The sequence below is a fragment of the Melospiza melodia genome, chromosome 13 (assembly GCF_035770615.1).
Source record: "Melospiza melodia melodia isolate bMelMel2 chromosome 13, bMelMel2.pri, whole genome shotgun sequence".
NCBI classification, from domain to species: Eukaryota; Metazoa; Chordata; class Aves; order Passeriformes; family Passerellidae; genus Melospiza; species Melospiza melodia.
In genome coordinates this window covers 16,612,952-16,640,358 of record NC_086206.1, presented here as the reverse complement: position 1 = coordinate 16,640,358, position 27,407 = coordinate 16,612,952, and the positions used below count along the sequence as shown (strand labels likewise).

At 51.5% G+C, this 27,407-nt stretch overlaps 1 protein-coding gene across 1 annotated transcript; it reads left to right on the top strand.

Moving 5' to 3' along the window:
• Positions 1–390: 390 nt before the first annotated feature.
• CSNK2A2 (casein kinase 2 alpha 2) lies at positions 391–27,109 on the top strand. The gene is made up of 12 exons (XM_063168056.1): positions 391–499; positions 694–805; positions 11,505–11,606; positions 12,316–12,366; positions 18,415–18,474; positions 20,438–20,521; positions 21,322–21,432; positions 21,647–21,748; positions 22,061–22,161; positions 22,882–23,030; positions 23,218–23,311; positions 26,666–27,109. The coding sequence occupies exons 1-11, from the start codon at positions 396–398 to the stop codon at positions 23,292–23,294; spliced, it is 1,053 nt and encodes a 350-aa protein (XP_063024126.1). The 5' UTR covers positions 391–395; the 3' UTR covers positions 23,295–23,311; positions 26,666–27,109.
• Positions 27,110–27,407: the final 298 nt, after the last annotated feature.

The window sequence follows — 27,407 nt, the reverse complement described above, 5'->3', positions numbered from 1 at the left end:
GGTGACAGAGGACGCGAGGTTCGTGTGGCGGGACCCGGCGCCCGAGGGCCGGGCGCGATGGCGGGAGCCGCCGAGGGGCCGGACCTCCGCGCCGCCGGGGGGCGCTGCGCGGCGCTGGGCGGGTGCGGCGGCGGCGGCGCCGTTTCCGGGTTGGCTGCGCGGCGCTCGGGGCGGCCCCGCCTGCAGCCGCCGGCACCGGGCCCGGGCCTCGGCAGCTCCGCGGGCCCCGCGCCCGCCGCCCCCGGGCCGGCCCCGCCCCGCCCCGGCCCCGCTCCGGCCTGGCCCTGCCGCCCGCCGCCGCCGCCCTCCTGCGCGCCGCGCCCCGCCTCGCCGGCCTCCCGCGCCGGCCCCGCGCCCTCCTCCTCCTCCTGCTGCAGCCGCCGCCCGGCGCCGCCATGCCCGGCCCGGCCGCCGGCAGCCGGGCGCGGGTGTACGCGGAGGTGAACAGCCTGAGGAGCCGCGAGTACTGGGACTACGAGGCGCACGTCCCGAGCTGGGGGTAAAGCGCCATGCGGGGACCCGCCCTCCCTGCCGCGGGAGGGCCTCAGCCCGTGGGGAGGGTTCCCGATCCCCCGTGCCGGGCTGGGCTGGGCTGTCCCGGGGGGCTGGGAGGGGACCCCGCTGCCCGGCCCGCTGCCCCGTTCGTTATCCACTCTTCCCCCACCGCCGCCTCTCTCCTCTTGGTGCCCGCAGCAACCAGGACGACTACCAGCTGGTTCGAAAGCTCGGCCGAGGGAAGTACAGCGAGGTCTTTGAGGCCATCAACATCACCAACAACGAGAGGGTCGTGGTGAAGATCCTCAAGGTGAGTATCCCGTTGATGATGTAGGGGCTTGTGGTGGCTGGGAGCGAGGGAGAGAGGAGCTGGGTTGGCAGGGCCAAAGAACTGTTGGATCTCTTTCTTCACCCCAAAACTCCTCTTTTCTCGTTAAGGACATCGGGATGGTGTGTTTGGAAATGGATTTGGTGTCTTGCGTGCTGTAGCGATGTTTTGATGTTTCCACCCCTCCTTGTCCAGCGTTCCTCTGGTGGGGGAGAGCTCTGAGTCCTGACATTTGAACAGCGTTGCGTGTTCTGCCTGTGTTTGGCAAATCGTGTCTGGCAATGCCTGTCTAAAACAGCCCAGGGACTGCCATTTCAACAGGAATGTGAAGCCTGGAGGGGAGAATCCTTCTGTTAATCTCTAGACAGCCGGCATGTGGCCTTTTCAGAGCCAGGCTGTGGGATGCTCAGCGGTTAAAAAAGCACCAATATTTTATATTCAGTCCTTTAGAGGATCTGATGAGAAAAATAACTTCATCACAGCCAGACTACAAACACTATGGAAACTTGAGGAGACTCAAGGAGACCTACCAAAGTTTGGCAGTGTTGGTGACCTGTGTGCTGGTGTGTTGACCCTGGTGGGGTTGGGCTGTGGGGACCTGTGCAGCACTGGGAGGTTGTAGTTTGGGATGGCTGTGCACGGGTTGTACACTGCAGGGCATGTCTCACAGTGTTGAACACTGAAGCAACAGCTCGCAGTGAGCTGGGCTAACTAGCAGCACTCTGTGTTGGTGATCTCAGGGCAGGCAGGGGAGTTAAGACAGAGATGAAAGGTTAGAGTTGCAGTGTGTTTGGTTCTGGCTTGGCTGACACTTGTGGCTGTCACTTGTTGGACCAGCGACACTTGTCACTTGTTCCCCAAGAGCACGTGGGAGCCAGTGTCTGACCATGGGTGTCCTAAGAATTTGGGCACACATTCATCCACAGTGTGCAGGGGGTTCTGAGCTCAGTGTGCCCCTGCAGCCACTGAGAAGAGCAGGACATGCATCTCTGCAGGGCTGTAGCCTTTAGGCATTCCCTGGATCCACTGGGACAGCGTGTCTGGCTGTCTCTGCTGACATTCCCACTCTGTCTGTGCCTGCTTCCTTGAGATCTGCATTGGTTTCCCAAGGAACTTGTCATGGTTTGTCCAGCCAGCACTCCTGGGAAAGGTGTGATGTTCCATCTGCCTCTGGGAGGAGGCACACAAACCCCAGCTTTGGCTGTGGGCAAGGAGGTGCCCAGGTGAGCTGTTTGGGAGAGCCTCTGTGGCTGAGCCTGACATCAGGGCAGAGTGGTGAGGTTCATGTGTCCTTGCCAAGCCAGGTTCCTCTGGCATGCTCCCCATCCTTTGGATGCTTTCTGTGGTTTGGGGTTTTGTCTTTTTTAAAGCAGATGCAGGCAGAAGTTTTTGCTGCGAGACAGTGGTCACAAGTGGCAAGTGCAGAGCTGGATTTTACAGCAAGATGCCTTGTGGCTGGCCTGGGGAAACTGCACACTTGTGCATGCTGCTCTGGAGCCCCTGATGGCCTCTTTGGGACTGCTGTGGTTTATTGAAATCCTAGATCTTGTCCCACATGGAAGGGCACCACAAGGCTGAGTGGAGGCTGCAGGGAAAGTCATCAGAATCCCTGCTCCTGCCTCTTCCCAGGCCAAAGAGCCTCCCCTGGAGCGATGCTGCCCTGCCTGTGGCAGCTGAACTCTGTCACAGCTGGGGAGCCTGTCAGCCCTGGACACTGAGTCAGCTGGCAGGAGTCATCTCAGGGCAGCTGGGTGCTCCTCCTTGGGGCCTGAATGTGTTGCCTTAATGCCCTGCAAGCAGGAGACTGGATTGTCCCAGATATGAAGTGGTTGGTGTTGCCACTGCTTCCCCTGGCCCTCCCCACTTGCATTAACATGCAGACAGCATTCCTGTGAGTGAGCAAGGAAAAGCAGAAGGTCCAGATAAATAAAGATGAACTTTCTCCTCAGTGGAAAGTGGGTCAGTGAAAAGGGAGTTTCAGAGCACCACGTTGTGTACATTATGAAAACCTGTGAAGTGTGGCAATAGCATCACTCTGATCTGTGGAAAGTGCCTCTGGTTTCCTGTAACTAGGCTCAAAACTTAATTGTGAATGTAATTGCATCTATCTACAGGGGAGCCTTGGCAAAGGGGCAAAGGGGCTGGGTGTCTCTGTTCCTACTGACTGGGGAAAAATTTGGATTCTGTGAGATGAGAAATGCAACCAAAAGTCTTCAGGTTTTTGTGTGGTGCAGAGATGGGTCAAAGGGAAGTACCATGGTTGGGCAATGGATGCAACTCTTTAGCACAGTTGCTCCTTTCTCTTTAACATTTTTGAGAGTACAATTTATGTACACTATAGGTGTTAGAGGGAGTTTTAGCAGGAGTCACTGTCTGGATATCTCAGCTTCATGGGAAGTCACTAGTGATTCTTCCTGGCCTTTGCTCTTTGAAGCAGTTTGTCCCTTCTGAGCTCCAGCTAGCACATAGCAAGTACTTCCCCTGCTTTGGTGCTGTACTACCTGAACATCTTGTACCATCCTCCACAGAGGTCAGGAAATTTTATCACCCTTTGATGCAGAACTGAGCCACAGAGATTTCCTGTGTGACTTTGGGCAAGTCCCTTAGCCTCAACAAAGCTGAGACTAGAGCATGGCTCCTGGTTTAGGGCTGCACGAGGGAGATAACTGCTCTGCCTCTTAGGGCAGCCACTTGCTTGGATTGTAAGTGCTCCATGAAGACATCAGCTTTGGACAAGACCAGGGAGCTGAGGGCTCTGGTTGGTACCACAGTGCTCTCAGCCTTTTGGGCTTCCCCAAAGCAAGGTGTCCTGTTTCCCTGGCCAGCACCCAGCATTTCCTTTCAGTTCTGCTGCCCCAAGTGCAGCACCAGGCATATCCTGCAGGGAAATGGGATGTTGTTAGTTGTGGTCATAACATGTATCAGCAAAGGAAGAGAATTAAGATCATGCAAATGACTTTGACATTACCATTTTCTGGATCAAGGGCCTTACAAATACGATGCTCTTAATGTCACTTTTTCCTGGGAAAATTTTGCAGTTCTTTTTTAAAAAGGCAAATGAAGCAAGTAGGTTGCTTCTCACTCCACTGCAGCAGGACATCAGGATGGTGTGTGCAAAGCAGTGGGGCAGGAGCCTGGTTTGCCACACTAGACACCCCCTGCCCTCCAGAAAATCCTCCAGAAGCTTTTATCTTGAGCACTGAGGCAGAGGACAACTCCCTCCCTTTTCAGTGTACGCAGGGAGCAAAGAGTGAGAAGTTCTGAAGTGTGAGGACTGCACTGTACTGACCTTCCTGCCCCTCAGGTTAGCATGGAGTCAGCCAGCAGCTCTGCTCCACACTCCCTCTCTGGTGCTGGAGGTTCCTGTCTGCTCTTTGATCTGCCTGGCCTGGGCACAGCTGTGGCCCTGCTTCCTGCCTGCCTTGGGGCAGCCCACACCAGGAAGGGGGAGTGTGTGAAAGTGTTCTGTACGTGTTTTCATGTCGTGCTTAAATCTGATGCTAAGGTTTGACTCCCAGGATGGGGCCTGACATTCCTCAGTCTGTCCAAAGGAACTTTAAGACATCCTTGTTGCCAGTGAGTCCTGTGTTGTCTACATGCAATGCAGGTATCTGAAGCACAGCTCTCCTCTTCCACATCTTACCACACAGAAGTTTTTGATGGAGCACTGAGGTCAGTCTGTGCTGTCTCTTTGATGAGCTTCTCATTTTGTTTTTCTGCTAATGCAGCTCCAAAATGTCTCCCTGCATGCCTTTCAAGTGAATCCTCTGTTCTGGGGTAACTGTTCTTGGAGGATGTGAACAGTGTTGCAAGCTGCCACTCTAAAAGCCCAAGTCTGACTTTCCACATTGCTTTTAACTGCTACAGGTGATACCATGTAGTGAGAATGATGCTCTTATAAGGAGTTACCTGCAGTTAGTGCTGAGTGCTGGCTGTACCACCTGTGTAGGTGTGCCCTTCACCTCCCAGTCTCCTGTATTGCCTCCATCCCTACTGCACCCCTCCATGGGGGTGGAGATTACAGCATCCATGTTGGCAGGTCTCTACAGGAATCAGGAGTCATCCTGCTTCAGTGATGCCCCTGTGTGTCCATGTATGCTCTGCCTGCCTGCAAAGCATTAAACCCATCAAAAAGAGTTTGTGTCCTAGTGTGGTTACTCTGCATAGGCACAACATGGCTGGAGGTAGGGGAAGAATGCAGATGCAAGGAGAGGGACCAGTGAGATGGAGGTCCTGCAGCAGTGATGAAATAACCTTTTTCTCCTTTGGTGGCTTTTGTCCCTCTGTGCTGAGTCCATGCACTGGAAATTTCAACCATGTACATGGTTTCACAAGTGCATTCTTGCTTGTTTGGCTTTGTTTTTCCCCTGTTCCCCCATTTGGGCTGTGTGAACCCTCCAGAGCTGCTCCTTATACCAGGCACTCTTGCAAGATCCTGCCAGTGCTGAGCTCAGTTATCACTCCAGCTAGAGAACCAAGTCGGGATGGTGGCTCTGTCAACTTTTCTTCTGTCTCTACAAGCTTTAGAGCCCACATACATCAGCTTGTTCTAGAGGGGAGCTGAAGTGACCCTCATGCTGCTGTGCAGGAGGGATTGCACAGGGAAATAGGATTGGCTGCTGTTGGTCCCTCAGGCTGGAGCTTTTGACTGCATCAGTGACCTTCCACCAAAGCCGTTCAATGCCTGCTCCTGCTAACTCTGTCTCTCTTGCTCCTCCTGCATTTGCATGCACTGAATCAGCTCCCCCTGGCCCACTTCCTCCTCTGGCAGTCTTGAAATGAGCCCTTTTGCAAGAGAGATGGGCACACAGCTCTGCTCTTTCAAACACCAGTTGCCCACAATGAGCTTGGCAGAGTTGGCTGCTGGAGCCCAGCCTTGTGAGAGCTGAGACCAACTGGGACAGCCCTGGGTGCCTTCAGAGGCCTGGAGATGCAGCTGGTGACTCTCCTGGTGGTGGTGTAACACCAAGGAACTGATGAGCTGCAAAGCTGCAGCTCCCACGTGGAGAAGGGTGAGGTACAGCCTTGTGTCTGTTTGCAGGGCCTGAAGGAAGATTCCCATCCTATGGAATGGTGGTGGTGGGGATCAGGGCTTGGTCCTCACGTGTCTCACTTTTAGTTGATTGCAGAATTCTTGATGTATCATGGGCAGTTCTGTAGCCCCAGGAGGGCTGGTTTGGGGTGTGCCTTGTTGGAATGAAAAGGATGCTGAAGGAAAGAATGAAACTGCCTTCAGAATACATATTCTACCAAACTTAAGTATATTTTATTTAACTAAAAAAGCAATAGTACTTTTGTACTTTCAAGGTATGGTTTCCCCCTCTTTTCTAAAATTCAAGAGCAGCTCACAAAAGTTTGAATTTCCACAATGGAAGTGGTAAAATGCAAACAACCAACAGAATGTTAACATAAGTGGGCTCCTCGATTTTGTAGCTCTTTGGAATACAATTATTTGGTTTCCCAGCTGATGTCTGGCAAAATAAGCAGAGCTGCTCTGAAGCCAATTTTCCTATTGAGCAATTGGTGTTGGGCTTTATAGGCCGATTATTGTGATCCTTTTGATAATACTTGCTAGAGACAAATGAGCTTCTAGTGCCAGCTTTGAAATGTTCAAAGCCTGTGACAGGGATGCTGCTGGAGCCTTTCACTGGTCCTGGACATTGTGTGTTCATATCTCCCTGCTTGTTCACTGGAAGCATCGTTGTATTTCCAGGCTATTCAGGCTTGGTGAGCAAATAATTGATTTTTTTTAATGGGGTGGTGGAATACATCACTTTAGTTTCTCATGGATTTGTATCTTTTGACTGCTAAACCTTCTTTCCTGCTGTGCTAACCCCAGTTTTGTTTCAGAGCACCTGCTGGGCAAAGCCCAGCACCTTCTGGGATTCCTTCAGAGCAGCACGTGTGCTCCTCAGCTGGCAGCATGTGTGCACTGCCAGGCTGCCTGCTCTGGGCTAATGGAAAATGATTTTTATGCTTTGGACTTAACTCATATTTCACATGCCTTCCTGGTCACTGCTTTTCTTTCACAGTGAGAAAATGCGTAGAGAATTTTGGATAACAAATCTGATTTCTCTCTTTGCTTGAATTCAAGGAATGCCTTCCCAGGTTGTTGGGGAAGGCTGGAACTGGAGCATCTGACAGAACAGTGTTCTCCCTTTGCTTTAGAAACCAAGCAGAAAAGATGTTTAGCCAGGCAGCCATTTATTCACTCTAGACAGGAAGTGATGGTTGCAGTCCTTTATTTAAAGGTTTATTTTAGCAAACAATGTTAATTCTCCCAGCTGGTGTTTACTGCAGCTGGACTCCTTCCCTGCTTACAAGTTTGCATGATCCTGTGGGAAATTACCCAGGATCTGTTCTCTTGGTCACAAAAAGGTGTTTTCTTCTGGATCTACCTGACTACAAAGCTTATTGTGTGACATTTTTCACCTGTGCAGAGGGATAGCTTTGCATGATGCTCCCCAGACTTTGGGCAAAGAGAGTTGGGACAGCTCTGGTCACTGTCACTCCCTCTTCTGCCTTTCAAGGGAATTGAAGCATCTTTATCCATTTGGGTGGTAGGGTGGGAATCCTGCAGCCACCAAAGGAGAGGTGGCTGAGGACAGACACCATCCCCCTGTGGCTGGAAGTGATATTGTCCCTCTGCTCTGGGCACTCACAGTGAGCTGCATGTTTTGTCTCCACAATCCACAGCCACCTCACTTCCAGTTTGCCTGAGGAAGGAAGCAATTTTCTGGGAAACTGGAAAACTGGCTTGTGCTAGACAGTGATGTTGTTCTAAGGGTACTGATGCAGTTGAAGTAATGAAACCCCTCCCAGTGTAGACATGGTTAAAGTGAGACATGTCTTTTAGCCTGGTTTCCTATGGAAACGAGTCTTACGCAATCCTGCTGTCTGTCAGCCTTTCTCCCCCTCCTCCCCCCAGGAGTTTTTGCACTGGTTGGCCAATTTCAACCAAATGCGACAGAAGTCTCCAAGCTGTCAAGTTTGTACAGATTTCACACAAGTAGGTGTTTGCACAGAGCAGAGGGACTGTGTTGGAGCCCCTTCCAGAGGGAAGGGTTTGACCCATACTGGTCACTGGAGAATTCCCAGCAGGGAGGAAAGCTTTGAAATACCTCTGGTGTGGGAACAGATGGAGGTGGAGGCTGTACCTGTGGAAACACAGGCAGATCAAACTCAGGAGCAGTTAATTTTGTTGAGGTGCCTGCTCCTTTCCTCTGCTGGAAATCCCCCTCCCTGTGCAGGAGGACTGGCCTGTGTAGGAAGCACAACCTGAAATGCTGCTGTTCATAGCCTGGTTTAATAAAATAGCCTTAAATGAGTATTGTTAAAAATACTCTGGCTGCAAGGGCTGGTGTTTTAGAAGCTATCCCTGCTGGGAGAGGCAGATGGTTGGAGGCCATAATAGCTTCAGTTCACATTTAATCCATGTGTGTTTGGAGTCAACATCCTTGGAGAGACAGATCGGGTGACTCTCAGAGACAGTTGTAGCAACCCAGACTTAATCCTGGTGTGTGGCTGATATGCTGCTGCCAGCCTGTAGTTTCAGCTCTGCTGGGCTCTGGGACATGAGGAAAGGCAGCAAAGTTTCTCTGGTTTGAACAGTTACCCCCAGTGCAGTGCTGGCCATGTGCTGGAGTGGTTTGCACCGAGGAGTTTGACTTGCTTGACTTGACTTGACTTATTGTTTCATGGGATGCAAGAGCTTGGGCTTGGAATGGGTTACTGGGCAAAAAAGGAGCCCCAGTGATGTGCCCTTGGATAGCACATGGTGTTTGCAGCAGTGGTGTGGGACCTGTGGGTGGGAGGTGGTGTGAGGCTGGGTAGGTGAAAGCTGTGCAGGATGGGGTGCAGGCCTGCAGTCACCACTATTCCCCCCATTGCTGTCTCTGAGGACACTCCTGGGCAATAGCTTTTCCTCTGAAATGACTTCAGCCAATGGCATTTCTTTTGCCTCATCCTTGTTTACTTAGTGGTGGAAAACCCCACTCTGAGTGTGTCTGAGGATGCAGAGCCTCCCAGCCCTGCCTGGAGGTTGCTGGGGTCCTGGTCCCAGCTCCCAGCTGATGTGGGGATGGTGTGGCCAGCCTGGCCTGAGCTCTGCAGTCCTGCAGCTTAGCAGGAAAAAGTGCAAACAGTGAGTGGCTTTTAACTCTCCCTCTTGCTGAGACAGTGTTCACCCAAGTGTCTTCCCTTGGTGATATCAGAGATGCTGCTGGTGGTGATTATCTGCAGGCATTTCATTTAAAAAAGACCAACTTTCTTCTCTCCTTTTTTCTACAAGTCACTGATTTTGTCTGCTCTAGTGTTTTAGTGTGTGGTGGCTAAGGGTAGATTTCTGATGGAGATAACACAGAACATTATTTTTCCATCCTATGAAAGGTCAAAGATATATGTGGAAGTGACTGGAAGACAGCAGCTCCTGCCCCAGTGGGAGCAGTGGTTGCTGTGAAAGGAGAAAAGGGAATCTTGGAGGGATGGAGGGATATCCTCCCCTGCCTAGCTGATGCAAAAGGCCCCTGAAATAACTACAGTACAAAGGAAAAGGTGTTTCAGAGTGGGCTTTGGGTTCTCTTGGCTGTGTTCAGGGTCTGTTTCAGCTCCCAGACAGGTGCAAGTGCTGCAGCAGAGAGGCTGGAAGGCATGTCTGTCATAGCCAGGCCATTCAGGGAGCACCTTCAGGATATCAGTGCCTCAATTCCTCTTTGAAGTTCCTTGGAAAACAGCTTGTGTGTGCATCTGCCTCACTGGACAAGCAGAGTAACCAAATTACATCCTCTAATTCCATCTTGGCCTTCTGGTAAGATCTGTGCATATGGGTGACACAAGGGCGGTGTCTGTCTCCGTGCTGACATGAATTAAATTAGTTCCTAATGAAGCATCCTCCTCTCAGGTTCCCTCACTCTTGCTGGTTTACATGCCCCTGCTCTGGCTGATTCTCCCTTTCTCCAAGCTCCAGGAGCTCCAGCATTCTCTGATGCTGCCCTGGGGCTGTGGGTCCCACTCCCCAGCAGTTCCTGCCCAGCATCACTCCAGCTCTGACAGCTGCAGTGGCCTTGCTGCCATTTTCCACAGTGGCTTTGTGAGGTGCTGACGCTCCCTGTGCTGGCATTGGTGTTATTTTTGGCACTTTGCTTCAGGCTGAGATTCTCATCTTTTGGCTTTAAAGTCTAGCTCATGCCTTTTAACTTGCAAGAGGAGAAGAGCAGGATTCGAATCTGAAGGTTTCAGCCACCTGAAGGGCCTGGAAATACAGCATATTTTATCACTTACATAAATGCCATATTTTCCCACTATATAAAACCTTCTGTTCCTTCTCCTGTCTGCTCATGCATTTCTGCCAGGGCTCTGGAAACAGGAATTGCCTTGGATTTGCCTGTAAGGGGAGTATGAGTTGTACCATCAGCATTCTGTGGCCGTCATAGAAGTGGGAGGCTGTGGCAGAGGTGAGGTGGTGAGCATGAGCTGCTGAGCTCCTGTGGCTCCTTGTCCTTCACACAGACATCTGCTAAGTGTGTTACTTTGGAAAGGTGCCTCATACCTTTGCCATTCCTCATCACACCCCTCCACACATACCAGATTCAGTGCCAGATGATGAATGTTTTAGAAAGCTCAAAGTCTGGAGAGGAGTGCTTTCATCAGCAGCCTCAGAGATGGGCCTTTGCTAGCCAAAGGCTTTACCAGTCCCTGCAAGATGTCTCTGCAGTTCTTTTTAGTGGTACTGGTGGGGCAGGAGGGGATGTTCCAGCTGTGGAATGAAGGACTGCTAGACTTGGTGACTTGCAGCTGCTGCTGCCCACACTGGTCAACAGCCAAGGCTCATTAAAGAGTCTCACCTCTTATCTGCTCTAAACTGCCTTTCATTTCCAGCAGGCACAGAGCTGGGGTTGTGCTGGGAGTGGATGAGTTACAGAAACGTTCATTTGCATTGAAGTGAACCACTGGATCAGCAGAGTGTAAAAGCCAGCCCAGGCACTGAGCCTCTGCCTTGGGAGCAGCTGTTCTTTGTCACTCTCCACAGGGGGATGTCCAGAGGAAAGCTTACTTTGCAAAGAGGGCTCCTGAGACTGAGCAGATGAGAGGAGGAATCAGAACTGTTTAAAATGTCTTTAGGCTTTAAAAATAATCATGGTTATGGATGCAGTGACATGCAGTGTAGTTGGCTCTGTGCATTTGAGGTGGTTGCAAGTGAGGCACAGCAGTGTCTGAGCTTACAAGTAATCTTGGTGCTGAAGACTCAGGTTATTGCTTCATGGGATTCAAGTACTCATTGGGAAACAGGCTGAAAAGTGAAAGACTGGTTAGTGCTGGTAAACAAAAGCAGAGCTGGGTCCACCATGCTTGTCCTGTGACTCTGAGTGCACAGCATGAATCAGTATGCTGAGGTTACCACACAGCAGTCCAAGGCACTTCTAACCACAGTTACTGGAGTCACAGTTCTGTTTGTCTGGAGTGGTTTGATTGTCCCCCTGATGCATGGAAAGGTTTTATGGATGAGAGGGAAATCCTAGCTCATGCAAAGTGTCTGTCTCCTCTTTGGTGCTAAAAATGTTCCCATGTGAGGGTGGGAACAGAGAAAGGAGGGGAGGTGATGTGTTCCAGTCAAAATCAGTGGCAGAAATCAGTGTTAATTTCTGGAAGGACTCTCACTTCTAATTTCTTTTGTCTATTTAAGCCAGTGAAGAAAAAGAAGATAAAACGCGAGGTTAAGATTCTGGAGAATCTCCGTGGTGGCACCAACATCATTAATCTGATTGACACTGTCAAGGATCCAGTGGTAGGTGCCTGTGTTGGGGGGGTGTGCTGGGATTGCCTTCCCACCAGCTGGAGGCACAGGCTGGTTGGTTTGGTGGGCTCCTCTTCCTTTGAACATTCCCCAGACTCCTCAACATCCCTTCTGTGTCTTTTGTGAGTTGCCCCAGCTGATGGGGGAAAGTTTTGAAGTCCTACAAATTTTCTGTAAGAAAGCAGAGCCTGTATCCTTCTGCCTGGCATCTGTAACCTAAGTACCAGCCAGGGCAACTGGATTTTAAGCCCTCTTATCCTTCTGGTTGCTGTCCCACCCAGTGACCAGTGCTCATGCCATGGTCTGCAGTGCCACAGTTCCCCCATTCGTGGGGAGCTCTCTGTGCCTGGCAGCTGGCTCAGGGCTGTGACTCCCAGCCTGCTGGCAGCCCTGGAGAGGAAATCCTGCTGCAGTGTCACAGTCCTGGCTGACCTCTCTCCTGGGAGGCCTCAGCTCCTGGTGACAGGTTTTGCCTTGCCCAGTGCTCTCTCTGCTCCATGGTGAGGGGGAGCAGTGCTGGCCAGAATGCTGAGTTGGTGCTCAGAGTGTGGGGTGTGAGCAGGGCTGCACTTGCCATGTCCTGCTCCCACCTTGCTCTCCCTAGTGAGGGCTGGGCAGGAAGCAAAGGCTTTCTCAGGTCTCTTGTAGCCAAAGAAAGGTCAAGTGTGTATTTTAAACCATGACTTTTTCTCTCTTGCAGTCAAAGACCCCTGCTTTGGTGTTTGAGTACATCAATAACACAGATTTTAAGGTGAGCTTGCCTGAGGGTAGGGGAGGGACGCTTCCCATTTCTGTAAAATGCTGTGATTTTCATATAATCCTCAAGAGCTGTGGGGGGAATTTAGAGTTTTCACAATTGTCAGCTTCACTTTTCTTTCTCCATGTAAATCAGAAACCTGTTAATGGGCTCTGGATGAAAAGGCATAAAAGATTTGTGTGCTGAATGTCCCAGCTCTGAGGAGTAAGGTCAACAGGTTAGATATTCTTGCTCCCTTCTCAATTTAGTAATCACTGCTGTGCTATATATTCAGCCCAAGTTAATCCCTGAGCTGAAGTGCCCTGTTTACAGCAGTGCAGTTGATGGAGCTGGTCACATTTATTTATTCTGATTTATTTATTCTGATTTATTCTGGAATCCTTCAGACCTGGGAACTGTGGGGTGGCAGAGGCGGGAGAGCTCATCTCCCACTGCCTGGTTGTGAGGCGTTGAACATTGTTGAATACATCTTAAGAGCTTTATTTCCTTGTCTGAGGCTGTAGCATTTTCCCTGGCTCTTCTGATGTCTGGGGACTCCCAGGGATATTACTGTTCCCAAAATGAGGGTCCTTCTGTCAGACTGCAGCTACAAAATGCTTCCAGACAAAAGGGATCTGTAATTAGCAGCCACACCTATCTTAATGGTATCTTTGCTTCCCCCATGTGAGCCTTTACCCTAAATCACTAAGTCAGTGGTGGAGAATTAATTGAGCAGTTGCCATTGGAAAGCCAGCACAGTCATCCCTCCTGCTCCATTCAGGGATCTCTTTCATTCCATGTTATGGGATGGTGTTTTTTTCTTCCTTTCTGTCCCAGATCATCATGTAGGTACAGGTTTTGTAAGAAGCAGATGTGCCAAACACCCAGAGAAGGATCCTGGGCTGGCGTTTGTTATAAAGGAGGCAGCTGGCTCACAGACCAGCTCCTGCAGCCCTGCATGCTGAGGGGCAGCTCACATAGTCTGTGACATAGTTTGTGTCCCTGTGAGGTGGGCTGCTGAGCAGGGTGCTGCCAGGTGGGATGTGTGTATGTGGGCAGAGGTGCAGCCATGCTGCAGTGAGTTCTGAGTGCTGTTTAATCTCACGTAGAGATAACTGCAGGAGCCACAATAACAGCAACTTGCAGCAGCATCTGCCCTGACAGCTCTGGGTGGGGAGAGGAGTGTTGTCTCCATCAAGTAAACAGCCATGAGAGGAGTGCTCTGTGGTGACCTTTCAGGGCTAATTAAAGCAGGTTTGCTTTGCCTGGGCTTTGTTGACATCAGCTGGGCTGTGCCAGTGCCTCTGTGTTGGGAATGTGCCCCTGTGCTTCTGTGACCCACAGCCTCCTGGGAATGCTGCTCCTAGAAGTTTTTAACTTTCTCCTTAGAGACCTTTTAATTATTTCATTGATTTTTATTTTTAATACATGTCTTGAGATAAGCTCAGGCACTGGTACACTTTGCTGAGGATTGCTCTGTGTGTTTCCAAGTCAAAATGTGATTACACCACTCTGACATGTCCTTAGGGGAAAAAAATTATCCTCAAGGATATCCCCCAGAAACTGAAATGTGTCCATGGGGTGTTCAGCAGTACCTTGGGGCTTGGAGTCCATGGTCCTTTGGCCATCCTGGGCACATGGAGAGCCAGGCTGGGCACTGCTGCAGCACTGAGGACATTGGGCTGGCACTGCACAAGTGACAGTGCTCAGCTCTGCCTGTTGCATTAGAAACAACCACATCAGCTTGCAGCAGACTTCTGTAGGCTCCTGGGAGAAAGCCTTGCTCCTTGGGGAAGTCCAAATTCACAGCTGTACAAATCCAGGACAGAAAGTATTGATGCTTTTGATGCTGATTGGTACAAGGCAGGAATAACTTGTCTTGGGAATGCAAGTGTGTCCCCAGGGCATGCAGTGTGGCTTCTTGTGTTCAGAGCTTATTTGTAACCTGAATTTCCCTAGCTGTGTATGGGGTGTGTGGGTTGTTTGATGCTCCACTCCCATGAGCTGTCTGCCTGTTTGAGTAGGTTTTTGGGGCTGCAGCTAATTGCAGATTATAGGGCTGCTTCTACTGAGGGTGCCTGTGGGTGTCTTCTTCTACATAGAAACTCCCAAGATGTCTCTTCCCTTGCTCTGAAGTGCCAAGCAGAGAGTACAGAGTATGTGAGACCACTTGTGTTGGTCTCAGCTTGCTCTGTGCTTCCACATGTGAAGTAGCTGGAGAGCACCCAGTCATTGTCCCCCTGCTCCATAGTCCTTACCTCCCTGGGCAGCCAAGTTCTGCTGGAGTTAAGTGCCACAGGAGCTAATCCAGGTGACAAGGATCTCTTCTCTTTGTTTGGATGTGGCTGTGGCTGATGTGCCCATCTCTGTGTTGGCATCTGGATTCAGCAGCACTGATGAGAGCCAGCATGTCACTGGCAGATCCCCTTCAGGGTGTGTGAGGGGTTCCCAGGGCAGCCTGTGTGGCCCAGGGCTGTGACCCCCAGCTGCTGGCAGCCCTGGAGGAGCAATGCAGCTGCATGTTGGCAGTCCTGGCTGACCTTCTCCTGTGAGGAGGGCTGGGAGGCCTCAGCTCCTGCTACTTGCAGGTAGCAGGTGGTTGCTGACCACTCCACAGGCTTTCATTTTTCTCTGTCCTGTTGGCAGTAATTGCTCACAAACTTGGATGTCTGCTCAATTGTCTCCTTTCTGGAAGTTCCTTTTCCTCCAGCATTTTTTTTTTTTTGCTTTGATGCTAATACTTTGACCCCTTTGCCTGTTCAAATGGCAGAACATTGTTCATGTCAGTGCACCATGGAAGTGGCTGCTGGATTTCCTCAGCTCTCTGTGCCTGGGCAGAGCTGCAGTTCTGTGGCATCCAAGATCCCAGATCAGAAGCACAAGCTTTTATTTCACTATTCTTAAATGATGAGAATAAACAGGAGAACTTAGGTGATACCTCCCCAGAGCTGATTACATTTTCTTAAATTACCTGTCTGCTCCCTTCTGGAAGTGGCAGCACTTGCCAGGAGGATGAGCTGGAGCCAGGCTGGATCTGTATTCTGTATTCTGCTGTGTGAGCACAGCAGCTTGTGTACAGGGTTAGTGTTTCTCCTCAGACCTGCTGCATTACTTGTCATCTGAGAGCATTCAAGCTCCCCACAGCAATTTGCCTTAAATGAAAGCTGCACTGCAGAGCCACATGCAACTGAGGAGCCATCAGTGAAATTAAATGTCTTTTGCTAATTGGTTTCAAACTAGAAATGAGACACCTGCACTTCAGCCACTGGCAGCTGCCATGTGTTCTGTAGCTGGTTCTGTGCCTGTCATTGCCCCAAAGAGGCACAGGGGAACACACAGGTCTCAAGGAGCAGTTCTTGCTTGGGTTTGCTCTAGCGGGTGTGGAGCTGAAGATGAGATGGGTAAGAAAGGTGAGCAATGGAGGGTTGCTCCAGGATGTTCTGCCTGCCTGAGCTGTGGGTACAGTGGGCTTTTGAGTCAAGTCTTCCCCTTCACCTGCATTTTGGTGATTTTTCAGGCCCAGTTGCTGTGAGGGAAATGTGTGCATGGGTTTTATCCTTATACATCTAGGGTTTGTTTAAAAAAATGCTTGTTGTCCTGCATAAGCAATGCAGAAGTAGAAAAGATTCTCCTCCCTTGTGTGCCTGCCAAGGCTGGATGCTTTGGGAACTGTTTTCCTTTTTTTTTTTTTTTTCTTTTGTTTCTGCTGCTGCCCTGCACCCCAAAGCAGTGTGTCTCCTCACAGCCACCCTGTTGCTCTGCAGATGCTGCTTCCTGCACGTAGCCAGCTGTGTTGCTCACTCAAGGGAGAGGAATGAGCATTTAACTCCTGTCAGCCCCATGCTGGGGGAAGTGTGTCTCTGCTTCCTCAGGCACAAACAGGATTGGTTTATGATTTTTCTGTGATGTGTGCCAGAACACCACCAAAAGCTGGAGAGGGGTAGTGGCTGCCTGTGGGTGGGTTTGGCCTTTCCTGGTGCTCTGTATGGAGAAAGGAGACCAGCCCAGATCTCTGAGGCCTCATGGGATCCTGAGTGCTGAGCAGATGTTTGAGATGGGCTTGTCTGCAAAGGAGATGTCTGTCCTGCCCTGCTAGGCCGGGCAGAGGGGATTTGGAGCCCTCTGTCAAAGCCTGCTTGAGGCAGCTGCCTGTGCAGGAGCCACTTGCAGTGGAAGCCTTGGCTCTGTCCTTCAGAGCTGCCTGCATTCATGGGCTGCCTGCAGGGCTGAGCAGGCTCCTGCAGGGGCTGTTCCCTGTGCTGAGCAGAGCTGGGCACTGCTGGCCTTGGCACTGCCAGAGGTCACAGGGGCTGGGTTTCACAGGCAGCTCTCCCAGGGAAATCTGTTGAATGCTGTTTGCCCAACAGTGTTTGGGCTTATCATGGTCCAGTGCCAAAGGCCATGAGCCAGAGAAGCAGCAGCACTGCAGGTCTGAGAAGACATTGGTGACCTCCCTTCCATCCCCTCCCTTCCCACTTCTAGGCAGCAATAGGCAGAGAGCCAGGGAATAGGGAAAATGAGGCCTAGACTGGTAATGCCACTGCCTTTCCTGCCCTCCTCCTGCCCCAGTGCATTGGTGTTGCCAGGTGAAGTCAAACAGGGCAGTGAATGCCAGGAGGACATGTTTTACACATTTCTCACAGTGTTTGTAACCTAGGAAGCCATTTAAACAGACCTGGAAGGACTCAGCTGTCCTCTGCTGGCCCTGTGTCCTGCATCAGTTGTGCACAAGTCAGGAAATCCATCCCTGCTATGGCTCTGTAGCTTGTGGCTATGTCTTTTTTGCTCTCTGCTCACTTGTCTGCTTCACTGGGTTGCTCCAAAGCATTAGGATCATCCCAGCTCACGAGAATACAATGCAGTTGTGTCCTGGAGGCTGTTAAAGCTCTGTGTGTGTAAGTGACACTTGTATATTGTCAGATGATTTCTGATTTTAGGGCTGGATGGGGGCTCTTTGCAGATGGCCCTCAGTAAGGCAGGATCCTGAGGATCTCAGCATGGGCCTGGAGGGGATCCAAGGCCAGAGCTGCTTCTTTGGAATGTGAATTTCAATCCCTTGCTCTGGGATTTTTCCTGAAGCTGCCAAGTGGTGCCTGTGATGGACAGCAGGCTGCAGTGCTGATGCAATTGGTGATTTGTCTGAGCTGTGAGATGATCCTTGTTTGTAAGAAAGGCCAGAGAGGTCTGGTCCCACTGCTGCCCTGTGAGTGTCCTTCCTTGCCCTGCCTGGCATCTTGCCTTGCTTTCCCTGGGAGAGAGGACAGCTCAACAAGGTTGGACTGACTCCACAGCCAGTGACAGATACAGAGCAGAAGGCAAATTTTGGGCCAGCTGTGTCCTGGTGTGGGAGCAGCAGGAAGATGATTTTCCTGTGATGGTGCTGGTGGCACAGGGCAGATTAAAGTGCCCCTGGAGCTCTGTCACCTCCACATGAGCTGCTGCAGGACACGGGAGAGGAGAGTGGTGGCAGTGAGCACTTCCCCACAACTTGAGTTGTGCTCCCCTTGGTCCTACCAGCATTCCTGTGCTCTTCAGTTGCATTAGCCTTTACCCTGGGATAGAGGAGAGGATAGAGCCCTGTCTGTGGCTCCTGGCTCTCTTTGTGCCTCCCAACCCCATGCTCCTTTAAATTGATGTTTTCCTCTCCCTGTCACACCCTGAACACCTGAACACCTTCCATGTGTTCCCAGCCCACCTTCTTTGAATGCTGTTGTCAGTGCTGGCATACAAAGTCATCACAGTGATTTGACAACAGAAAGAAAGTCACAATTGTCTGTGCCTCCTCCAGAGCTCTGTTCCCCTTGGACAGACAGCCAGATATCTCCTGCTGGAAAGTTGTGACAAGTCTGAATGATGCCAGTAGCATCTCACAGGAGCTCTTGCATCCTTTCTAGATTTCCTGGCAGGTCTGAGATCAGGAGAGCCCTCAGGAATGGTGGCATTCATAGGGAACCTGAAATGGGTCAATGACTGGAAGCAGGTGGAGTTCAGGAAATTAAACTAATCCAAATCTGGAGTATTTATTTTCTCTTTTTTTTTCCTCCCTCCCCAAATCTGTTTCAGCAACTGTACCAGATCCTGACAGACTTTGATATTCGGTTTTATATGTATGAGCTGCTTAAGGTGAGTGGCCTTGCACATGACAGTCTGGATGGGGAGACCAGGAACGAGGGTGGCAGTAGTGGGGCTCATGGGGCACTGTTGCTAAGTTACTTCTCTTGTGTTCAGTGCAGAATCCAAGTCTCATAACCTGGGAAGGTTTGGGAAGAGATCAGGTTACCTGGTTGTTGCTGTGAGATATTGCAGCCAAACTGGGGGCCTTTGGTCACCTCCAAACAGTCTGTGATGCTCTGAGGTCTGAAGTGTTTGTGGTTATGTCACCAGGCAGAGCTGTGCTTGGTCTCCCTATGACTCTTGCACTGTCATTGGGCTGCTGTGAGGAAAATCAACTCCCAGAAAAACAGCCAGAGCCAGGACAAGGCCCTCAAGGCAGGGCTGGGGAGCTGTGATGCTAGGGAAAGTAGAAGAGAGGGATTGGCAGCTCCAGGCTTCCCTCTGCTGCAGTATTCAAATGCAGCCCCTGAAGGTGAATTCTGCCCAGTAGTTATGCCAGCTGTTAGATGTAGCATCAGGATTTTCCTTTGACACCTCCCAGCCAAAGCTTTCCTTGCCCCTCTGATGAAAGGTGAGGAGTGCCCTGAATACCTCCCCTTCACGAGCCTAGCTTGCACTTCCCCATGGAAATTCCCTCCAGGAGCCATGGCAGGTCTGTGGGGTGTGCTGCTCTGGCTCTTGGGGCTCTCCAGCTGCAGGGCAGGGGAGGCACAAGGGAGAGCTGACAGCTTTGACCCATCCCAGGGCTGACCTGCTGGAGCAGCTTGGCTGGCTCAGGGCCTTGGCACTTCTGGGCTGGCTCTTTGCAGCTCCCATTGTCTGGAAATGAGTGGGACAGGCTAGGAAAGCCCTTTGTGCTCCAGGACATGATGATTGAAAGAGAATTCCTGAAGCACATCCAGTGGGCTCAAGGGAGGCTTTCTCCTCTTCAGCCCCATGCTTGCCCACCTGTCTGCAAGGGCAGGACCTTCCTGCTGGGTGTGGGAGTGAGCCTGAGGCAGCCTGGGACTGGGATGGGAGGGGTGATGAAGTTGAGATGATACTTGAGACACAAGACACTAGAAGACACACACAAGACACTAGAAGAGCTTCATCCCTGGAGGCAGTTTGTGTAACCTGTTAGAGATCTCCTGGACTGGAGATCCAGGAGCACAGTGTGTGTGAGTCCTGTGAAGCCATGTGTCACTGCAGGGCTGTTCTCTGCTGGGATGAAGCTGTTGCCTCCTTGCTTCCCTCTGTGGCACAGGCCCAAGGACAGCATTGCTTCCCTGGCACTGGTGTCTTGGGTATTGAATGACTACAAGCTGTACCCTCTTTCTGTGCTGCTGGAGATGCCACAGCATCTGATAGATGTTGATGGATGGATCTCCCTCCCCTTGGAGATGAGAAAACAACATTCTCACCCCTTTGCTCAAGGGAACAGCTGCGCTAGGGGGCCAAGTGGTGCAAGGTCATGGAGCTAGGGAGCTTATATGTGCTCTTGCCTACAAGCTTGAAGCAGCTTTGCTCTCCCTCATGTGCTCTCACCTGCCTATTTTAAGTGCAGTTTGGCTTAAATCAGCCAGGACAGAGGTGACTTTCTAATTTGAGTGTGTTTTGGGACACAAGTGGAAAGCCTCAGTGGAAGGCCATAAAACTGCATGCATGTAGGAATCATTCCCTTGCTAGGGAGAGAGCCTGACCTAGGAAGCACAGGGCTACCCAGATGGGACACCTCTCTGCATTGTGTTCCTCAACAACTGTGCAGGGAACTCAGGGAACACCTGTGACTGCAGGAGGGCACAAGGTCCACACAGTCTTGTTGCCAGCTTGTCACTTTATCATGTGCAACATAAGAGCTGAAACTGCTCATTTCATGTGCCAGGGTTGTGGCACTTCCTGTGAACTCTTGCTTCTGGCTGAGAACTGTTTCATTGGTAGTGCTGTGCCCATGGTTACAGCCATGTCTAATGTGTGTGTGTGTGTCTGCCAGGCCCTGGATTACTGTCACAGCATGGGAATCATGCACAGGGATGTCAAACCCCACAACGTCATGATAGACCACCAACAGAAAAAGGTACTGTGACACCAGGGCTTACAAGCAGGGGTTTTCCAGGGGAACTGGAAACTGCTGCCTCTGTACCCATAGCCCTGGCAGATACCCCTGTAACCTGCACAAACCTCTGTAACGTTTCTTTACTGGCTCCCCTCCACCTGTGCCAGCATCAGGAGATGGTCAAAGTCCCACAGGGAAGCACCTCAGTGGAGTCCATGGCTCCCTCACTGCTGGGGTGTGCTGGTTAGGCCACAGGAAATGGGCAGCACAGGAGCCTATCCCATCATGGTACTTGAGTGCTGTGTGTGCCTGCCCCAGGGACCTGGAATTTGTGTCAAGGAACCAGTTGGTGGTCCACAGGTCTCTCTGTCAATCAGCAGTGGCTGCACAGGCAAGGCAAGGTGTGTAAGGAAGGGAATCTCTTACTGGAGTCCATCCCTAGTAAGCAGGTTGTCCATCCCTGCAGCTGTGGGGATGTGCTGAGCCCCTCCTGCCCCATCTTCTCCTCTCAGTCCCCAGGTAAAATCAACACTGCCTTCAGCCCAGCCCTTCTAAACAGTGGGATGAGACTTTTGCCTGTTCCTTAGTACTCAAGGACCTGGTGGTGCTGGTAAAATCAGAAGGCATTGGAGCTGTCTAAGGTGGGCTTTGCCCCACCAGCTGATGTTAGGGGAAAGGGAAAACCTGATCAGAGAACTGCTGAGAGCATCTCCACAGAGGGCTCCCTCCACCCTGGGCTCCACCCTTGCAGCAGGGGATTGAGGTTTGGCCAGTGGCCCCTCGTGCCTGGCTGGTGACTCTGTGTCTCTCTTCCCTCCCAGCTGCGGCTCATAGACTGGGGTCTGGCCGAGTTCTACCACCCAGCTCAGGAATACAACGTCCGTGTGGCCTCTAGGTACTTCAAAGGACCAGAGCTCCTTGTGGACTACCAAGTAAGAGTCTGTCTCCTCCTTGCTGTCTGTCCAGTGATAACACTTGTGGCTGCACTTCAGCCACCTTTGGGTTGTCTGGTTTTGCCTGTCAGGGCATTGCCTGGGTTGGAGAGAGGCTGGCCATGAAGTGCAAAGGCTGAGGCTGCCTGTGCTTGTGGGAAACCAGGCTGTGGTGAGTGTGCCTTTTCTGACAGCTTCTCCTTTTCTCCCTCAGATGTATGACTACAGCTTAGACATGTGGAGTTTAGGCTGTATGCTGGCAAGCATGATCTTCCGAAAGGAGCCCTTCTTCCACGGCCAGGACAATTATGACCAAGTAAAGACATTGTTACCTGGCTTACTTTGTGAAAAGTTTGTCCCCAGTTCATCTCTGTGTGTACAGTGGGGAGGCTCTGGGGATGGGGCTACCAGGCTGGGAGGAGCTGCTATGTTTGGTTGAGCCATCTCTGATTTTGCTGCCTTGTGTAGGAAACTTGTTTTCTGCACATCTTGCAAAAGCAAGTTTCAAGGAAGAAACTCCTTCTGTCTGGATGTTTCCAGAAGGAGGGCTCTTAGATTTGGGCATCTCTGCCTCTGCAGAAGAGTGCTGGGCTGCCCTTCTGCTCTCTGAACGTGCCTTTTGTTCCAGCTGGTTCGCATCGCAAAGGTCCTGGGCACAGATGAGCTGTATGGGTATCTCAAGAAGTACCACATAGAACTGGACCCACACTTCAATGACATCCTGGGCCAGTAAGTGCAGAAGTGAAATGCTGCCTTTTTTTCCTTGTAAGCACAGAGAGGGAGATAAACTCATGTCTGTACCCTTGAGGCACTCTCAGCAAAGGCCTGCTCGATCTTCTGGATAACGGTGCTGCTTGCAGGCTTCACATCCAGCTGCTCATGCCATCTCAGGAAGCCACTGAAATGCAGGCTCTTTCCTTTTGTGTCTGCCATGATTCATGTGCCATCCCCTATTTCTTCTCTCTCCTGCATGTTCGCTTCCTTTACATGGAGATGTAGAAACTGAAGTTAAGTGTGGGCTGAGCAGCTCAGAGTCTTCCAGTTGAGATTTCTGAAAAGGACAAGTGGAATGGATGGAATAATGAGGACAGGTTCTGTGAGGCTGGGATTAGTGAGGACAGCTTCTGTGAGGCTGGCTGGCAAGCCACACATCAGTTCTAGTCCCAAGAGCGTCACCCTGCCTGCCACATGCTGTTGTCTAGTCCCTGTAGACAGAAGGGAATGTACAATGCTGTACCTTCCCTGGCACAGATGATCATATAATTGTGTACATAAAGAAGAGGACTTTCCACCTTTGGCAGGTGTTTGCTGGGCAGTAGCTTGTGCAAGGAAGAGCTGTGGGCTGTTTATCACAGCCGCCTACAGTCAGAAGGGGCTGGTGGCAGGTGATGCCCCTGGGACACGGGGTGGTGCTGTGCAGTGACAGCTGGTCCCTTTGGCCCTTTGCAGGCATTCCCGGAAGCGCTGGGAGAACTTCATCCACAGCGAGAACAGGCACCTGGTCAGTCCTGAAGTCCTGGACCTCCTGGACAAGCTGCTGCGATATGACCATCAACAGAGGCTGACTGCCAAGGAGGCCATGGATCACCCCTATTTCTGTGAGTCTGTGCAGTAGCTGGGGCCAGCAGGGATGCAGTTGTGGGGGCACATTTTGGCTCCCCACTCTGCAAAAGCCTTAGCAGCTCTGTGGGGTTTCAGGGCAGTTTCTCTGGAAGGATTTGCCTGGGTGGAGCTTCCTCTTTATTAAATGCTGTTTCCTTTTCCTGCCTGGTCTGTCTCCTGCAGATCCAGTGGTGAAGGAGCAGTCCCAGCCCAGCTCAGAAAATGCTGTGCTCTCCAGTGGCATGACAACAGCACGATGAGGACTGGAAAACGACGGGTAATTCAAGATGTTTACAAATAAAAGCAAAACCTTCGGTCACACAGTGAAGGGAAAAGAACCAAGGACCCCCCCCCTCCTTTCCCTCCCCTTTATACTTGGCAGAAATCTAACCTTGGGGGGGGTCTTAAACCTCAGTTCCTCTCTGGTGGTTGTGGTTAATGTAACTCTAACCCTGTGGTACCAAAGCCCTGGGCAAATGGTCTTGCAAGAGCTAAATATGTAGTGATATCCCCAGGGCTCCACACAACTGATTCTGGTTCACATCTCTATGGATCCTTCTCTTCCTTCTCAGTCCAGCCTTCCCCACCATGCTGGTGGGGACAAATTGGTCGTTCCACCATCAGCCCTTAGCATGCCTCTTTCTAAACTTGCCTTTCTGACTTGTAGACTCTGAATGAACCAAATTCAGGCTGGGGGTCAGCAGGTGCAACTCTGTTTTGAGGTCCAAGTCTTGACTGCTCACTCTGGGTTTGAATTTGGCCCTTGAATTCCAGTTTCAATTGTGAATGCCGGGGTGGTTGGGGGGGAGGGGGGGGGAGTTTGACAAAAAACAACCCACAAACCCAGCAGCATCTCGGGATTGGTTTGGAGCATTAAAACGAAGGCACTGATCCGAGTTGCTGGGGAGAGGACATACCCCCCTCCAGTGTGTTTGACAAAGGCTCGCTCTGAGAAGAAACTCAATAGACCTGCTTTGGAAACTTGTGAATGTGAGGGCTGCTCTTGTGGCAGGAGAGGGGAGGGACTATCCAGACTTTCCCACCGAGCTCAGGAAAGTCAGTGTTGCAAGATTTCTTGTGATAGGTGTGCAACCACGTACCTCATGACGTGGCTCCCATGAGAATTCGTGCCAGACGCAGACTTGTGCCAGAGCACAGCTCTGGAGCGGTTCAATCCAGCACCGCAGCATGGAGGAGTGGAGAGGAGGCCGGGGAGGAGAGCACAGGGAGGGGGGAGGATCCACAAACAGCGGCGTCAGGGCGGGGGCTGTGCAGCTCCTGGTCCAGGCCTTGGGATCCCACGCAGTGTTTGAACAAAGTCAGCCATTTGTTGAATTCCGGGGTGCCAATCCTGTTGGGGGGTGGGGGGTTCGTCTTATGGGTTCTTTCATCAGATCCCTCGATGGCTTTATAGCCCCACAATTCACAGTTGCCTCCTCTACTTGTTCTGTGTGTAACTTCATCAAGTGGTTCTGGTGACACTCAAACCTAGACGCTGGAGATAGTGTTTTCCCACCAGCACCTAAACACAGAATTTCCTTCTGCGGCATTGTTGAAATAGTTAATTTTTTATAAGGTTGCAATGTTTCTATTTGAAACATCTGTTTACATTCCATATTCCAATAAAGTTCTATTGGCATCGACAGCAGGTCAATCCATTTGTATAATTCACTGAAACCAATAAATATCTATACGTCTGAACGTCTGCCGTCTCAAATCTATGGGATAGCCAGAAGGCCTGAGAGCTGGAGGCCTTGTCTCCTCCAGGAGGGCAGGTGGGCTCTTCCAGCCCCTCTTGTCTGTTTTTTTTGGGATCTCTCAGTCTTTGGTTGCAGTTTTTCCTGCTGTCAGCCCTGAGAGTTTCTCTGGGGCAGATTGTGAGGGTTTGGGCACAGCGTGGGGCTCAGCTCTTGTGCTGCACTGAGGGACAGACCTGACTGCTGTTACCTGGTGGGTCAGACCAGGTCACCAGTGCACAGCTGGAACTTGGGGTTCTCCACCTGTGCACCCCTCTGCTCATCTGCTTTCAGCCTGCATGGATGGCTTGGTCTAAAGATGTGCTGAGTAGGGAGTAGCTGTCTCCTTGCACCTGGGGACTGTCCTGGGTGTCCGGCTGAGGAGCAGCTGCCATCCTGCAGGGCCTTGCTAGCATTTGCTCTCCTGCAGAGGCTGCTGAAGGCAGTGAGTGTTGGTGAGTGTTCCCAGCCCTCCTTCCATCTGCCCACCCTCCAGGCTGCCCGGCCTGAGGGGCAGGGGAGGTCTCCTGTGCTCTTTACGCTGTGCAAGTAGCAGCAGGGTTGGTTTGGGGTTTTAATATCAAGTTTTGAACTGATTTTAAATATCTATTGAATTGCTCCATTGAGAAGTGGATGTTTCTCATGGCCTGTCCAAGTTGCTATGGGAGAAGCTTGTCTGTTTTCCAGCTCTTGTCTGTTGGCTTTCCCAGCTTCTGGAGGGGCAAAGCAGAAGAGGTGGGGAGAAGAAAAATGGGTTGAGTGAGGGAACTTTGGTAGGTGAACACTGTTGACTACTGTGTGTGAGTGTGCTGCATATAAATGCTTGACAGTGTCTGAACCTGGTGGTGAAATGTCAGGATGCTGCTTGGGGAAGTGTCTGTTCTGTAAACCTGCGTCAGGAATTCTTTCCTGGTACCCTCAAGCAGAGGAAGAGAGTTGCTCTTCCAGAGACTGAAATGGTTTTCCCTGGCTGCATTAAGCAGAGAGGCTGGAACAACCTGCCCCTTATCTCCCCACATCCCTACCCCAGCTCTAGGGTAGGATGAGCAGTGACAGATTCATCCTGGAGGGAAACAGCAGCTGAGCAAGAGTAGTCTGGGAATGAGGAGGGTGTGGAGTCTCCTGATCCCAGGGCAGTGGGGATGTTTAACTGCAGCCTGCACCAGTTTATCTGTGCAGCCAGTGGCTCTTCCAGCACTCAGAGCAGGAAATCCTTCTCTCCTCTGGACCTTAGCAAAGCATTCTCTTGGCTGCAAGGACAGCCAGGAGCTGGGGAAGAGTGCTTTGTACCCAGGAAGTTAAGAGGACTGGGGAACCTGCATTTTCATCTGCTTTCTCCTGGAAAAAGTTAGGAGAGTCCTAGTGCATGTTCCTGGCCTTTCAGCTGGCCTGGCTCCAGCTTTCTAGCAGAGGTAGAACATGGGTTTGGCTGAGTGCCTTGTAAGAGAAAAGGCTCAAAACTGAGCCCCACAGCCACTGAGGGATGCAACAGGAAATGGATGCAGCAAGCAGCCTTGCCAGCTTGTCTGTTGCAAGTGTGCTGGGCATGATGGGCACTTTTAGTGGAATTGTGGGAGGTGTTTGTGGTAGTGGAGGGAAACTCCAAACAGCAGGTCATGGGAAAAATGTCCAAACTTGTCTTTAGCTGTCTGTGACAGTTCTACTTTGCTGGACTGCATCTCTCTCTTTTCTTTCTCAGCCCTGCCTTCCCTTCTCTCCTCTTCCAAAGCAGGCTGAGGTTCCCTGCTGTCCCCAGGTGCAGAGGGCCATGCAGGGTGCGCCTGGGCCTGGCTGGGGTGGGTGGCAGACCGGGGGCAGCGTGCCCAGCCGAGGAGCTCCGTGTGGAGCTGGCAGTGCCCCGCGACGCTCACTTCCCTCCTCCCGTCTCTCCTCAGGTCCGATGCTGTTGCTCCCAATTTTCCATAAGCAGAATGAGAACCAAATCAAACGTCCCATCGGCGCGGTAGAGCGACGGCGGGCGGACTGCGCGGCGCGGGCAGGGCTCAGAGCGGGGCGCACGCCTGGCTGGACGGCACTCGCCTCGCCATGACCGCAGCCCTTCCCTCCGAGTGTTAAAGGTTCTTCTGCCTCTGTTTCTTTGTTGAGCTCTTCCTGACCCAGAAAGCGTGGAAATGTGAAGGGTGTGCAAAGCAGTTGTTGGTTAGTCGTTCCTTCCTCTGTTCCGGCTGTTCCCCCCCGACCTCTGATGGACCATGGTTGGACAGCTCGTGCCTGTCTCTTCCAGGACATGGGGGTTGCAGGGGATGTAGTATCGTGATGGACAGTTCTATACCATAATTAAAAGAATTCTATATTGTTGAATAAAAGTTTTAAAAGAAGCATGCAAGGAGGAGTATTCAGTGGGGAGGGAGCTGGAGAGCGCTGGCAGAGTGAGCTGTTCCCTGTGCCCAGCTAGGGCAGGCTGGGTGAGGAAAGCAAGAGAAAATCGTACAAAGTCAGTGTGGGCAGAGGCAAAGGAGCCACTTGCCACCTTTGGAGGTGTTTCTCCTTTCCCTCCTTAGGCTGCCACACTCTTCTGAAGGTGCCTGCCTGGGTGGTGGCCTGAGTGCTAATGCTGGTGCCTGTTTTTTCCAAACCTGAGAGGTCTTGGACATGGCTCTGTCTGTGAACCACTGG